This window comes from Melanerpes formicivorus, unplaced genomic scaffold (assembly GCF_026170545.1).
Source record: "Melanerpes formicivorus ecotype bairdi unplaced genomic scaffold, bMelFor1.0.p_v2 SCAF_19, whole genome shotgun sequence".
In the NCBI taxonomy this organism is placed as follows: domain Eukaryota; kingdom Metazoa; phylum Chordata; class Aves; order Piciformes; family Picidae; genus Melanerpes; species Melanerpes formicivorus.
The window spans coordinates 7,904,233-7,920,445 of NW_027142371.1; the positions used below are offsets into that span (position 1 = coordinate 7,904,233).

Below are 16,213 nucleotides of genomic sequence, written 5' to 3' on the forward strand. Positions count from 1 at the left end.
AATCCAAGCTTTTAGAGAAGGTCCAGGATTGCTGGGTGTGCTTCCACCCAGAAACATTTTTAAGCATATATAGCATTTTTTGATTTAGAACTGTATCCTTCATGACATACAAGGCACAAATATCCATCAAATCCAGTGTGTATTTTGGGCACAAGGGATGAAGGTCTCATTGGCAGTTCATGTGAAGATAAGTTTCAATTGCTATTCAGTTTGATGGCACTGGAGTTTAATGCTGATGGCAAAACTTAAAGCACAGGTGTCATCCAAAATCCTTTGGAATCAATGTGATTCTTAACATTCCAATGAAGCCAAGATTTCTGTCTTAATATGTTTGGATTGTTTTGGGTTTGTTTTTTTTCTTTAAACTAAATGCATAGGTTATTTCTAGATGACTCTGACTTCCTCTAGGATTCTCCCAGACTAAATTATGACAGCTTGCCTGCCTCCCAGGACAGCTTCTGTGAATCCCCAAGAGCTTACACTTTGCACATAATAATAATTACATCCAATGAAAAAAAGATAGCATGAAGTGACTTCCCAAATCCAAAGGTCAAGAATTCAGCTAACATATATTAATCTTTATTATGTAACAGTGATATAATAAATAAGTTTAGGAATTCATACGACCTGTACAAAAAGCCGAAAAGATATTGCACCAGGGTAGGTACCAGCTATTTGGATTTCATATTTGTTGAACACATGATCTAAAATCATATAGAATTATGGATTTAAGGCAAAACCAGATGATAATTTCAACACAACAGAAGGTTTGCAAACTCAACATAATTGCAACCAAGGGGATTGCGTCTCCAGCTAATAAAGCGGTTGTGTCTAAGGAAGGAATCCCTCAGGTTTTTTAATAAAGCAGCTATTATTAATCATGTTAATTAAAGCTGAAGAACAAGTGTAAGATTTCCTGCAGGGCAAAGCTGTTTTGCAAAGTTGTGCCTGAATGGTCACCTTTAACCCCGGCAAGGATAGTTTTTCTTAATGGTTATAATCCGTTCTTCTCTTTAGAAAACTGTGTGTGGAAAAGAGGAACACCCCACAGCCGACTGAAATACAGCCATAACCCCTCAGCTTCAAGTAAGACAGACTTGATGGTGACTGGTGACAGAGCTTAAATATATGGGTGAATCATCCAACACACTACACACAGAGGAGCATTAAAGTCCACCATTTATCAATAATAATTACCTTTCTCAAGACAATGAAACAGATCATGTCAGGTAAGTCCCAATGACAAAAAACATGTATGAGCAATATATCAATATACAGTTCTTTGGCAGCAACACGCTAACTCTTGATTGAAGTCTGAACTCAAACTCTCCTAAATTATTGACCTGGTTGCCAGTCTTTTCATAATTAAAGGAAATCCACTTCTCCCATGAATCCAATAAGTCCAGTGAATGAAATTGAATAAATCTTGCAGGCAGCTTTAGACCGTAACATTAAGCATAGATATTTATTGTCTGCTTTAGTCTCAATCCAAATATATTGTATTTAAACACTCAAAATTCTTTGAAACTTCTGAGTAGTTCAGATGGGGCCAAAATCCATAACGAGAATCCATATTCACCCATGAAAAAAAAAACCAAAACAATAAAGAAACATCAATCCCCTGATGATAAAATGATCTTCATGTGACAAAGGCAATGATGAGTCCACACCTGGATGAATGTCACAGGAAAATTGACTTTACAGAGGAAAGACCAGAAAGCCAGAAAATGTCGAATACTGCCATCCGCCGACCAGGTTACCTTTCTCCAATTTCAGGTAAACCTTATCCTCTTTGTCTAGATAGAGCAGGACTCCATTAGTGGCAGCTTCACGTGTGACATCCTTATCCCCAGCAAAAGCAGAAATAACTGGCTTTCCATTCAGCATCAAATTAACCTACAAGAGAAAAACCACTGAAAAGCTCTAATTAACAGAAAACCATCAAGAATATTAACCACAGTGCAAGTTCAGGTCCGAGTTTTCACTGCTTTTTGGGTTGGTTTGGGGTGAGCTAAGAATTAAGTTTATTTGAAGTGTACACATTCATATTTCATGAGCTTGATCTGCAGCTAAGTGAAGTTGGTGAGACATTGTCAATGGAGTGCTATGGTCCATGCTTGGTCCGTGTGACACCATGTTGCTTTTATCTTTTGCTTGGGCACATTATTTGTTGGAACACTGTAATAATGTGGAGCTATGACCTCAGCTTGTTTCACTCTGCCTACCTCACAGTCTATTTAGCCACACACTACAGCAAAACTGACATTTTCAGGAATTTTAGACACCCAGAGACGTGATCTAGGCACCTAATGAGGTGTCTAAGGTACTGCAGTAGACTGGGAGCTTACACTTCATTGAGAGCAAAATGTATGTCCTTTCCATTGCTGACAACAGCTTAGTTCTAAAGTCTGGAGCAGACCTTTAGCTTTATGAACCACTGCACTGTGCTTTGGTACTAAATCCATTTTCCTATCAAACATTTCTGAAAGTCAGCTCAGCCCCTGCTCTGAAAGCAACATCACATAGACACTCTGTAAATAAAGATGGGCAGGAGCTGGGGGAAGAGACAGATCCAAGCATTTTTCATTTCCCCAGTGGCAAACTATTAGCTTTCTTCTGCTTTTTCTTGTTAAGCAGCTATAATGCAGTCACAGAGGGGTGAATTATGAAATGCTTATTCATATTGACTATGCTGGCCCTGCATTTGCTCCCATTAATTTTAATGGGAGTCTCCACAGAATAAATTACTGCTCAGCATAAATCAGGGCAGCAGAATCTTGCCCTGATTTGGGATTGGCCTATCTGGGAAATCCACTTAATGACATGTCCCCAGGGAACCAATTTCAGTTTAATGATACTTAATGGCACTAACAGATGTTCCAGAGGCATAGTAATATCACTTATCTAGGAAGCCTTCAGATGACTTAGAAGGGTTTAAGTCTCCATGTGACTGATGCCCAAGCTAGTTTGCTCCATTACAATGGTTTTTGATCCTTGCTACTACTTATCACACACACAAAAAGGGCATCAAAAGTTTGCTCATTCCTAGGTTTGGTTTACCTCATTGCCTCTGTATTTAGGTCAGGTTCCCCTGCATCATCTTGCAGCTATTTTAATCACTGCAGAAGACACGTTACAGATGTACACCTGATGCTCTCATGTTAGCTGTTCCAAAATGGAACCGACAAAACCCACCCACTTTGGAAACTCTTGAGCTATCAAAGATTTCAGGCCATGTCACAGGCTGTAGTATTCCCTGTGATGAGCCTCAAACTCTCAGGTTTGAGTAACCAGTATCTGAAACACCAAAATCTGCACTGGACTTCCAGAGTCCAAGCCTTAGCATCTTCCTGGCAACATGTATTTTAAATCCAATGAGGCTGGCTGGCATACAGTGATTCTAGGCCATTTCAACCTTCAGCATTTAAGAAAATGAAAGGAATGAAGTCTGAGCATATTAAACAGCTTATAAACTCATTATAGAGATTTTCATGAGGTCAATACTTAAGACTTCTGTCATTGACCTGAACAGAACCATGATTTCATGCTGTAAACTGAAGGTGAATTTCACCAGCAGTCTGGATGTGTCTCACACAAGCTTTCTCTGCCACCTCTCCCATTTACACATTTCTCAGGAGCTTCACCAACTCAAAAGCCAGAGCTGCCACAAAGAAATGGCTGATCACTCCTCCTGTAGAAACCCCTTTCATTTCAGCTTTCTACGCTGAAAATAGTATACAGGAGCTAAACAAATCAGGCAAAAGTTATCAGATACATCTCTGAATCTGGTGGTCTCATAGGGTGGAAACAAGGGGAGCCACAGAGGTTATTCCAGACCTAGAGAGCTGGGATGTATATCACAGAAATTTTATGACCCAGCATAAGATTAAGGAATGCACTGTAAGGAATTTACTGTGAGCTCAGCAAGGGGATGATCAGAAACTTAGAGACTTTTCCTCTAAGCTAGTACATGCTTATATTTAATTAGGTAGTTCAGCTGCTATTAAACTACACAAGAAAGCTCAGAATTCCTCCTTTTGTTAATATATGACACATCTTTTAATGTATTATATGGTGAGAAAAAAAGAAAGTTTAAATTGCTCTAAAGATTCCCTAGGAGACAGTAAAACATTTTGGTGTCATATAGAAGAAGACCACCTTAACTACCCTTGGTCCACAGCAGATTGGTGTCACACACAGATACCTGGCATCACCTGGCAGCCAGGTCACAAAAGGCTATAAAAATGGTAAGATCTGTAAGGTAGCCCCAAAAGTCCTGTGCCCAAGACAGTGAGTTTAACCTGAAGCAAAACATGGATCTTCAATAGTATTTATGCAATTAAGTAAAATTTACAGCTCTGTTTTACTCTTGGATGATTCATTCTATTTAATACTTTATATTACCCCAGGTACTCAGTTTTGCTACAGACGAGAAGCTTTGGCAGTTTATCTGAGGTGAAGATCCTGCCTTGTAACAGCTGTTCATTCTAAATGTATTCACCCTACTGCTCGGCGCTCAGCACCACAGGTTGCTTTACACTAAGATATTCTTCCTTCAAAGTGTGTTTAATACTCTTGTGTTCAACCAAGTTGCTCTTCTAAATAATTCAAGTTAAACATTTTAGAATCGTACTTGATCAACCTACCTGAATTGTTTGACTCTGATAGACTTTGATCACATGAAAGCTGAAACTGTAAATTCCTTTTCTTGGCGCTACAAAGACAGACTCCAACGTGAAAAAATTGCCCACGTTTACTAGGATCTACAAATAAAATGAAATAAATAGAGCATGGGAATTAGTGCAGGTATTCAGTGCAAAACAAAGAAAAAAAATTACTGGCTATTGAATTTAGAAACTGTTCAGCCAGGGAAAAATTATGATCTGCATCAATGCTGGTTCATTCATTGTTCACTTAATTAAATTGGACCATTACTCATTTTAAAAAAATGGGTATTTGGTTAAATTTACAGCACAACTTCACTATAAATATAAAACTAGGGTGGGAAAATATGTGCTTCTACTACACCATATTCAAAGCCTTTCTTCTAGACATGTCTAGAGGAGATTAAGGAAAGACATTTTTTGCTCAGGATTCCCCCAAAATGACATCAGAACACTAATTCCAGGAGTGGCATGCAGGTTTTGGCTGAAAAGCAATGGTCAATTCAGCACTGTTTTCCTGAAAATACCAAGCTGTGAGGAAGGATGTAGGTGAATGAGGCAGCTGGTTCCTTAGCAGTTGTAGGCAGTTGCTGAAATACCTGGCACATCCAAGTGAACACTGGCTGTGAGCCTTTGCTGCTTTATTTGGCTTTGTAAATACTAACAATAATTTGGGTTAGATTAAACAGAGACAAGTAACAAAGAGGGACATTGAATAAGTGCATCGTGCATATGCTAAATAGCTTCTTTAATGACTGCATTTTTCTTTCTTTCCACTCAGTTATGCTTCATTTTTAATAGATATTTGCAGGCTCTTTTAAGGTAGACACAGCCCTAGAAAGCCACTAGGAATGTCCCCGAAGTTAGGGTAATCCACATTGCTAGCATTAAGCTGCATGACAGTTCACCGTTCATTATTAAATCGTATAGGAAGGAAAACGACCATCAGTCTTGATTACTTCGGTCTTGCCCTAGGACAGGAACTGGTGTATGAAACAGGTGCCAGCATCTGTACGTTACTGTCAGTGACTGAGCAGGGCTGTGCTACCAATACAAAAGTTAAACGGTTTCTCCTTAAAATTCATAGCTCTTTCTCCCTTCAAAGGCTGCACAAGCCGTCTAAAACCTGAGTAGGGTGCTTATACCGGAGAAAAGCCTGGCCTCAAGCCTCCCGGGGCTGTGACATCGCTTGGTGCTCATCGGGAGCTGCCTTTCGGCTGCCGCCCCCGCCGCTCCTGCAGACCCGCGTAGGCTGGGCCCCGCATCATCTCAACAGCTCACCCGGAGCCGCGGGGTGCTATGCGGACCTTGCGGCCCCGACGGCGACCGTGCACCCGTTGCTGCTTCCCGCTCCGCCCTCCCTCGCAAGCAGCCCCTTCCCCAGGGGCACCTGGGGAAACTACTGCGGGGCGCGACAAGTCCTCCGCGGAGCGGCTATCCCCACACCTCCAGCTGCAACCTGCCCTGCCCCTCCTTTTTTCTGGCTTTGGAATGCAGGGGCTCCGCGGGAGCTCCGCGCAGCCAGCAGCTCTTTACACCCTAACTTTTTGCCGGAATTAGGAAAATGGACGGAGTGGGAGGGCAGAGCGCGAAGGACCCACGGGGCGAGCGGACGGCGGCACCTGTTGATCCGCGTCCCGGCGGGGGTCACGGGGCTCCGCGGGGATCCCCACCTCAGCCCCTGCTCCGCATCTTACCTGGTCGAAGTAGATGATGCGCGTCTTGTTGCTCATCTCGGAGGGCTCGTGGTTGGTGCTCCTCACTGCCGAGAAGGCGACCTTGGAGTTGGCCGCCCGCACGGAGATGCCCAGCGGGGAGGAGGACGAGCCCTTGGTATCGGTGGCCGGGTTGGAGTCGCAGACCACCAGGCACTTGCCCTCCAGGACGATGGGCTCGGTGTCGTTCTGCGCCCGCGCCGCGGGGCCGGCCAGAGCCAGGGCCAGCAGGACGGCGGGCAGCAGCCGCCAGCCCATGGTCCGCACCCGCGGCCGACCGCGCCGCCGCTCCGCGCCCCGCTCCGGCCACCGCGTAGCAGCGGGAGGCAGCGCCGGCAGCCGCCCCCCCACCCCGCGCACAACACGCACACGCACTCACACACCCGCACCTCCCGGCAACGCCGAGCTGGAGTCTTCTTTCCTCCGGCTTCTTCCCTCTGCCGCTTGTCTCTCTCCTTCTCCTCCTCCTCCTCCTCCCCCCACCACTTTTTGCTTTTTTGGGTGGGTTTTTTTCTTTTTCTTTCCTTCTCTCCCCGGGTCCTTTAGCGAGCTCTTTAAAACATGCTGCAAAAAGCTGCCGAACAAAATCAACACTTTCCGGTGCCCCCTTTTCTTCCCTCTCTCCACATCAGAAAAAGCGAGTGAGAAGGAGGGTGGTGGGAGAAAACAGCCCTCAGGTGAATTATTGATGAGAGAGGGGAGAAGAGAGAGGTCATGAAGAAATAAAACCATTTGACGTTGCCATGATTGCTGCTGCTGCTGGCACTCTCTCCCCTTCGGGCTGGAGGTCCAGGATGCTCTGAGTGGTGGAGTGAAGAGGTGGTAGCTTACCCTAGAGCTGCCAGATCCTGTGTCTGATAGCACTGCCGGGATGCTGCAGACTCCACTTCTCTCTCTCTCTCAATCCCTCCCCACCACCCCCGCCCCTCAAAGAGTTATGTCACAACAAACCTGCCCAGCTCTCACCTAGCTGAGCAGATATGACACTTCATTACCGGAGACCGTCCTCTTGGAATTGCCCCCTGCGCAGTCATACACGCTTGTCTTCCCAGGCAACTTTCTAAGCAGCTACACAACCAAAGGGAAACCAACAGAACATTGCAACGTCCCCTGTTTTCAAAAGGAGGGAGAAAGAACTGCAGCCTCTTTGAAAGGCAGCTTCTATACCCGGAGGGGTCTCCTTGACCTCCTATGCACGTATTTGCAGTTTGCATTTGGGCATAATACCCTGCCCCTGTGAATACTGACTGCTGTTGGTGTCCTGTTTCACAGCCAGGAGGGAAGCAGCTCTCAAAGCCAGTCACTCAGGCACTTACATCACTGCCAGGACCTCAGTGACTGCTCTTCGAGGATTAATGTTGCCAGGTACCACCTCATGACGCTGCTGTATGGCACCTTAGACACCTCTGCCTAGTATTAGTTACTTTTTTTTTTCATGTGTGCTGAAAGATTTGGAAGACTGAGTAGGTTCCTTAGCTTAGTACTCCCACGAATTTCAAGATCATGAAAAACGTGACTGATTTGGTGCTGCTGATGTCTTCTAGAGAATATCTTTCCTGCATCACCTGGTCCCATTTGAAATAGTTTCATGTTGAAAGTTAAACCCCCTTCAGGGACTGGCTGAAATAACACACTGTTCTCAGCAGCAGAACTGTCTACACAGATTTCCCTCCAAACCAACCACAAAGTGCCAGTTTACAACCATTTTCTGTGCCTATAACAGCTAGACAACAAGACGATGCTTCTGGACACCAGAAGCCTTCATTCACTTCTTGCCCAAAGGCATCTCTATCTGTATGCAGCTTTTCTACTTTTCAAACCCTGCTGGGAAAGGTGCTAGTCTGCTCTAGAGATGTGACTGTCAGCACATTGTCTCCCATTCTGTAGAGGAAGAGGCTTGAGACACAGACACCACGCAGCACCCCATCTCCATGCACTAACAAATGATGGTCATGAATCTGAACACTAACAGACAAAAGAAATTAAAGGAGCAGCAGGAAACTAAGAGGAGTAAAAAGCACTGAAGCACACTCTTTGCAGAATACCAAGGCTTTCTGCCGGCAAGTATGAAAGCATTACCTCTGCAGAACTAAGTAAAGTCTTTGAGATGCCATACATCATCCAGACACCCTCTTAGCCAGCAACAGGTACAATACTCTCCCAAATTCAGAAAGTCAGACCCAAATTTTAAGGAATCTTACTGGTCAGACAAGAGGTAAAAAAACATTTTGCTGTTTTCTAGGAAGCACCAACCTCCTCTTATTCAGTGATACCTACAGAGACAGATAGAGGAGTCAAACTGAAAAGTACCTTGTTGTAAACAAGGGTAGGAAACAAGAAACAAAGCAAATACTCACAGCACAGCCCTGTCCCTTTTGTAGAAACTGGATCTGCAGATTAAAAGATTTATGCCAATGCATAAGAACACCTGTCTGGAGGAGCCTTGTAAAACAAAGCTGTAAGAAAACAGGAAAAGGTTTTGTGCCACAATATTTTGCAAATAAATCCAATTGTATAAATAATTCCACAGTCTTTCAACACCTTGTGCTTAAAAGCTCTTCTGTGCCTCCCACTGCTGAGTAGCCTTTTTAACACTACACAAACAATAGCAAATACATTTATAACATGAACATAAACTGAGATTGAGATTTGAAACCGCTGACAGTTTTGAATGATCAATCCTTTGTCAAAGAATTGCAATAATTTCAGGCAAGTTGTTCTAATTTCTTTTCATAGAATCATAGAATCAACAAGGTTGGAAAAGACCTCAAAGATCATCAACTCCAACCTTTCACCCAAGACCTCATCAATACTAGACCATGGCACCAAGTGCCATGTCCAATCACCTCTTGAACACCTCCAGGGATGGTGACTCCACCACCTCCCTGGGCAGCACATTCCAATGGCTGACAACTCTCTCTGTGAAGAACTCTCTCCTCACCTCCAGCCTAAACTTCCTCTGGTGCAGCTTGAGACTCTGTCCTCTTGTTCTGGTGCTGATTGCCTGGGAGAAGAGACCAACCCCCTCCTGGCCTACAACCACCCTTCAGGTAGTTGTAGACAGCAATAAGGTCTCCCCAATGGTGTAGTATCTTGGGGGGGTGAAATACAAGAAAATAGCCAAAATTCAGATGAAGAAATCGATAAAAAAGAAAGCACCATCAAATTCCAACTGAGCAGCAAGTTGAGGTATATAAGATGAATCAGACTCAGGCACTCCTGCTTTCTTGTCTACAGATACAGGCACCTGCTGAGTCTGGCCTGGCAACACCTTTGTACTTCCCCCACTTGATCTGTTTTGCACAGAGCATACAGAGAAGAGCAGGTGGAGTCAAGATGAGAAGCACCTCTGCCTCCTGTGCTTTTCTCCCTGAGCTGTGCACACATTTCTGTGCACACAGCCTACTTCAGCTGTGTGAACAGATTAGTGAGGAAGTATGCAGTTAGCTAATTACAGCCAGTTGCAAATACGGCTACTTAATTTCAGAGCTCAAGTGCGATAAAGTTAAATGCAAGTTAGGAGCAAATTTGTACACACATTTTGTATGCAATTAGAAACCATCTTTTGGGATCACAGTCTGCAAAAGCTAAGTGCTCCTCATCTCACACAACCTATCCTGGAAATATGAGAACATATAACCAAAAGTCTCACAGAATCACCAAAGTGACCTCAAAGATCATGGAGTCCAACCTGTCACCACAGACCTCATGACTAAACCATGGCACCAAGTGCCACGTCCAATCCCCTCTAGAGCACCTCCAGGGATGGTGACTCTACCACCTCCCTGGGCAGCCCATTCCAATGGCCAATTACTCTCTCAGTGAAGAACTTTCTCCTCACCTCGAGCCTAAACTTCCCCTGGTGCAGCTTGAGACTGCGAGACCCTTAGAACTCCCTGCCAGTCTGCACAGCTAACATAAGCCATACATTAAGGATTAACATGATGCTTCTCATCACCTACTACAGGAGACAGATGTGGACTCTGTCCTGCAGCATGCATTACATTTACACAAATGTCAACAATTTCCAAAAACATCTTGGCTGATGGCATTACATTTTGACATCAGTGGCATCCTAATCTGAAGGAAATCCAATTAAATGAGGCTGCTGATAATGACAACATGAAGAAGGGAGCAGATCGTGCCCTTGTATTTTGCCCACATTTATGCTGGGCACATGCTCATAGGTGGCTCTGGTCTGAAGCTCCTCTTTTATTTGAAAGCCCTCTTCAGTTGCAATGTTGGAGAGGGGGAGAGCTCAGACACCAGGGCTCCTGCTCCTGTCTGACTTAAGACATCTTTTCTTGTTTTCAAAAGAGTATGGACAAGCCTTTTGCATCATTTTATCATTTTCTTTTCCACATCTAAAATGTATTCTGGAGTACGACCAATTCCAATGTACTTCTGGCTTGGATATAGTTCAGTAAAATCAGCAGCTTTTACAGAGTTGAAGGAACAGATCTGAGCAGAGGCTGTACAGCAGCATCAGACCTTCTCTAAAGCCACTGACGCACACTGGAGGATGGTGGAGCTCCCTCTCTTGCAGCAACCAGCAGCACCTCAATCAGAAATTTTGCTCCATGCTTCAAACAGGGTGGCCCTGTGTTTCAGTAAACTATGCTTTTTGCCTAAGGATAACTGGGTTTGAGATCTCAGATGACATTTATTGACAATATTAATTTGAACAATTAGTAAGACTATTAAAACTTTTCCTTAGCAATAAGCTATTTGCAACATGGGGAGAAGGCAGCAGAATAATGAGACAAGCAGAATTTGTCACAGTCATCACAATTTAACAGGCAAGTCCTACAAACACAGGAAATCCTAATAAATTTCCCCTGCTCTGGAAGAAGGAAAGCAAAACAGAGATCATATGGGAAAGTGTATTTTGGGAGGAAAGGAGCTGAACTGAAAATACAAACTGAATTCTTCCTGGAAATGAAATTAATCTATCCTACAGTACAGTCAGCATTCTCAGCCATTGGAAAGTGTCACACTCCACCATGCTGCAGATAAAGTCTCTTTGCACTGCTCAGACATGGCACCAAATCACATTTCAGAGAGTAATGGTGGCAGTTAAAACAAATTCCTGGAGGTGATGGATCAAGCCTTAAAATGGAGACCAGAGCCTGCTATCAATAATTTCCAAGCTGATAACTGGGTTGTTAGGGCTGATCCTGCAGCCAGCTGCATGGAGGAGGCAGGGCCTGGGTTTGGTGTGGGGGTTCCCACAAACACACCAGCAGGGAGCTGCTGGCACAGCCCTGAACTTTGCTCACGTGTTGCTCCCCGAGAGTTTGGATCTGTAACTAATATACATGATCCAGCCTTAAATCCACACTGAAGTAAACAGACTGAAGAGCCCCCAAAATATCTGAACCACACAATGAAATGCCTCCCTTTTTTTCCCACCCACACTGTGGGAAGAGAGCTTAAAGGTTATTAGCAGCAGTGTTTGTTTGATGGTTGGGCTGGCTTTTAATTGCTGAACAAAATGAGAGAAATTCACTGGGGCTGCTGTGCAAAAGACCAGCTGAAAAGCAAAGTTTGCATTTAATTCATAAGCAGCAAGGTTAATGATCATTCTTATTTTATCTGACAAAGAATTTCTCAGTATTGATCCAGCTCTCTCTAACAGGGATTTTTTCTTTCTTCCTTTGAAAGAAGAATGAGTAAAATAAACAACAACAATGCTCAAGAATGGAAATTCAGTTAAATTAATCCCATAGTTTCTTTCTCTTTCTGCACACATACTATAGAAGGCTGAAACCATCTCCAGTGGGAAGTATTTTGCCCTCACATAGGGAACTGTCTGAGCCAAGGCAGTCATGCCAGGCATCATCCTGACAAAGGGAAGAGCCACAGGGAGAATAAGGAGAAAACACCATGTTTGCATTCCTATTTTCTTTTACCTCTTGGCTTGTAACCCTGCATTAAATATAATTTCTGCATCAATATTGCATGATACCTTTCAAATGTCTTTGGAAAAAAAAAAATACATTGTGCTTTGTATAATTAGTAATTAGCCTTACAAAAGGGAGAAATAATCTGCCTCAGACTTCCTCTCCTGTTTTTTAGCTTCTTGCTTGTGTCTAAAGGCCTTATGAATTCTACTAACCCCTTGGTAATCGGAGCCCTCCTTCCTCTGTTTTTCCTTTTTCTTTATCCTAATTATATTTCCCTTCTGTCAAGCTGAGCTTTCTGTTTGCTGAATGTGTAGCATGGTTTTGTAGTGAGCTGGTTGAGCACCCATCAGCCTCCTCCCAGGATTAAACCCCTAGCTCCAGTGCTGCTCTACTTGGCTTTTTGCTGAACTCATCCTAATGAGGACGAGTGAGGTGAACCAGTGCAGGAGCAGAGGGGGAGAGGGGGGCAGATAGGCTGAAATCGAAAGCAGAATACTGATAACAATTCAAGCCTGTGCTCATGGAGCTCAGTGGTCAGAGTTTTTACCATCCTTTGACATTCTTTCAGGCTAAATATTGTATTTACTGAGCTGGCCATCATCTCCATCTGGCTGTTGGCTCCTGTACAGACTAACTTGTCTTTTAGACAGCTGGCCCTGTGCTCTCAGCTAGTTACACAGTTTGCTGGCTGAATCCAAAACAAATTCACCTGGCTAATGAGCTTAATGATTCTTAAGAAAAATCTGTACATATTGGATAAAGTAAATTTCACTTCATTTCTTTAGGTATAAACTGTAAAGAGATCCTATAAGAATATAATGAAACCATCAGCCATGGGATGACGAAAATGACCACAAGGTTTTGCCATTTAATTCAGAGAGAATCAAGTCTAGATTTCCCTTGCTTTATCTGAATCTAAAAACCAAACTTTCTTGGCTTTTTAAGTAAACTTTTTTCTGTATATTTGCCTCTTTTTAATGTACCTCTCCATCCCATCCCATCTACAAATACGTTGTGGTTTTTACAACCATTTTTTGCTTTCTGAAGTAGAACAGAAAAAAAAAAAAACAGTGAAAAACAATCATCTAATATATTTATTGGCTTTTTTAATTTGCCCCACACTCTGCTATGTGTGAATTTTAGAGGTGATTAAGAAAATGAAGTCAGCAGAATGTTTGCATGTGTGTAAAGGTAAAGCTGTTCAGATATGCTGACAGCATTGGTATTTGAGGTCTTTATTCAGCGTTTCTTAAACAGCCAGCCCCTCTATTTGGCCAACACTGCAAAGCTGAACATGTTTCAGGCCCGAGCACAAAGTGCACATCGGGGTTTGAAATGCTCATGGCCAGATCCAGCGACTCTTCATAGCAGCATGTTTCTGCAGCTACTCTTTGATGGATGTCAGGAAACACTCCACAGTTACACCATTACACTGAGTCCAATAGACTTAGCCTGGACATGCATCTGACACTATAGGTTCTCTTTACTCCTTCACAGATCCTAGACAGGAGTCAATTGTTTGCAGTATCAGTAGGCCACTGCATTTCATCATTAATCTTGCCTGGGCTATCCACAAATAGTTTAATTTTTCTTATGTGTTTATTTCCAGTAAATGTAATTTCTGTGCTTAACCCTCTAGTAAAAGCAAGGCTTTGGTGAACAGTGTGGCCAGCAGGAGCAGGGAGGTCATTCTGCCCCTGTACTCAGCACTGGTTAGGCCATGCCTTGAGTACTGTGTCCCGTTCTGGGCCCCTCAGTTTAGGAAAGATGTTGACTTGCTGGTACATGTCCAGAGAAGGGCAATAAAGCTGGTGAGGGGTTTGGAGCACCAGTCCTATGAGGAGAGGCTGAGGGAGCTGGGGTTGCTTAACCTGGAGAAGAGGAGTTGCACTCTACAACTACCTGAAGGGAGGTTGTAGACAGGTGGGGGTTGGTCTCTTCTCCCTGGCAACCAGCACCAGAACAAGAGGACACAGTCTCAGGCTGCACCAGGGGAGGTTTAGGCTGGATGTTAGTAAGAAGTTCTTCATAGAAAGAGTGATTTGCCATTGGAATGGACTGCGCAGGGAGGTGGTGGAGTCCCCATCACTGGAGGTGTTTAGGAAGAGACTGGATGGAGTGCTTGGTGCCATGGTTTAGTTGATGAGATAGTGTTGGATGATAGGTTGGAATTAATGATCTTGAAGGTCTTTTTCAACCTGGTCTATTCTATTCTATTCTATTCTATTCTATTCTATTCTATTCTATTCTATTCTATTCTATTCTATGGCTGTAAAATCAACTTACATTAATTGCCTTTATAGGAGTTACTTACAGCTGTCTAAGATGTTATTGAGTAAAATTGAATTCTTATTTTACTATTGCATTTCAGTCCATGTCCAGAGAAACCCAAAACCTGTTATTTTTGTACTTTCAACTTAACTGATGCTTTTTGTGCAATTTCATGAAAGAAATAATTTTGCAATGTGCTGCACTGACCTATGCAACGCTCTTTGATTTTTCAGTTGCATTTTTATGAGGCAAGAATTTTTTGCCCAATGGAATTTTTGCCCAGAGAGAGAAAAAAAAATTCAGATCATATGATCAGAAAAACAGCCTTGCAGAAAAATCTTTTCCCTTTAGTAGAAGAGAAGGTGAAGGAATGTGGTTTGTTCTTTGCTCTGAGCTTCAGAGCCTGTTTCACCGAGCAAGGTGGCTGCAGTGAACTCAGGATGGAGTCTGCAAAGGCTTCAGCAATCTGCTGGCAGTCAGTTTAGTTTAAGCAGCTGGATAAATTTTGTGGATATAGTTTGCTAATTTGGTGTCAAGGAAACCATGGAAAAATTAGATCCTGAAGTGGTGTGATTTAGTGCATCTCCTCTGACATCAATTGAGGTACACAGATTACCTCCCCTCAGGAGAATTTGCCCCAGATAAATTTCTCCCTGAGTGGTTTTCATAGCAAGAGCCAATGAAAAACTAAAAACAGTGTTTCTGAGGAACAATTTGCATTAAAAGAAGTGTCTAAGGTAGTGGATTAAAAGACTGTCCACTGGCTGTGTTTGTGGTGTGATATTTAAGGGGAGTGGATTGACTGGGAGGCTTGTGATGATATTCAGGGAGGAAGCCACAGGGAATGGCTTTGCATTAGGATTTTTCATCTATTGAGATGTGTCAACAGGAAAGAAAAAAAAAAAAAGACCTTACCTTTTTATATATTGTAGGTTTCACTTTTTAACTTGACTTTCATTGTATCTCTTTGCTGATCTGAGTAGTTCCACCTCCTTGCAGCAAGGGTCATATGAGAGAGCCCTGCTACATTCACATGCCATTGGGAAACAACAATCACAGGATGGTTCCTTCAAGTGGCTGTTTTCTCTCATGTCATTTTTAGATTACATACCATAAAAGCAAACCTCTGAAGTTGGTCACAGCCCTCCAAATCTCCAGAATCACTTTGCCAACTTAGATAGAAATGTGTTGTGGCTTTTTTTTTTACTACTTCTCTCCAGTACGTGGCTTGCAACAACTCTTCCCCGCTCCTCCCAAAGGTTGTTTTTAACCTTTGATTTCTTTAAAAATTAATTAAGCAAAGGGGTAAAGGGACAAGATTATTTGAGGATCAACCCCCCAAAGTATAATTTGCATTGCAAATAAAGAAATAGGCTTAGGCCAGTTGAATCTTTGAGGAAAGTAGAGATGCTTGGTTTCTCTACAGTTTTATTATGACTACACATTGGGTAATTGCTGGAAAGAAACCAAACTTCCAATGAAAAAAAAGTCGACATCTTTTCTGTTGTGGTAGTTGCAATATTCTTACTTTCCTTCCATTTCCTTCTAAGGAGTGAAGGAGAAAGTCTGACCCCAGTTTTCCCAGGAAATTCCTCTAGAAATGTGATCTTTCCAAGAAGTTTTTTGTGCAAAGAATGTGCAAAAGAACCTCAAAGTG

General features: G+C 43.0%; 1 protein-coding gene across 1 annotated transcript; it reads right to left on the bottom strand.

Annotated features, from left to right (window-relative positions):
* Nucleotides 1–557: 557 nt before the first annotated feature.
* Nucleotides 558–7,265, bottom strand: CBLN4 (cerebellin 4 precursor). Its single transcript, XM_068149970.1, has 3 exons — nucleotides 6,362–7,265; nucleotides 4,647–4,763; nucleotides 558–1,896 (listed from the first exon to the last, which is right to left on the bottom strand). Exons 1-3 carry the CDS (start codon nucleotides 6,635–6,637, stop codon nucleotides 1,699–1,701), a joined length of 591 nt encoding a protein of 196 aa, XP_068006071.1. The 5' UTR covers nucleotides 6,638–7,265; the 3' UTR covers nucleotides 558–1,698.
* Nucleotides 7,266–16,213: the final 8,948 nt, after the last annotated feature.

Bases quoted from the DNA above. Each gene is read 5' to 3' on its own strand.
- CBLN4 (XM_068149970.1), bottom strand. From the start codon at position 6,637: ATGGGCTGGCGGCTGCTGCCCGCCGTCCTGCTGGCCCTGGCTCTGGCC. The intron at 4,764-6,361 runs GTAAGATGCGGA...TTTTATTTGTAG, and splicing joins GCATCATCTACTTCGACCAG to ATCCTAGTAAACGTGGGCAA. The intron at 1,897-4,646 runs GTAGGTTGATCA...TTTCTCTTGTAG, and splicing joins ATCAGAGTCAAACAATTCAG to GTTAATTTGATGCTGAATGG.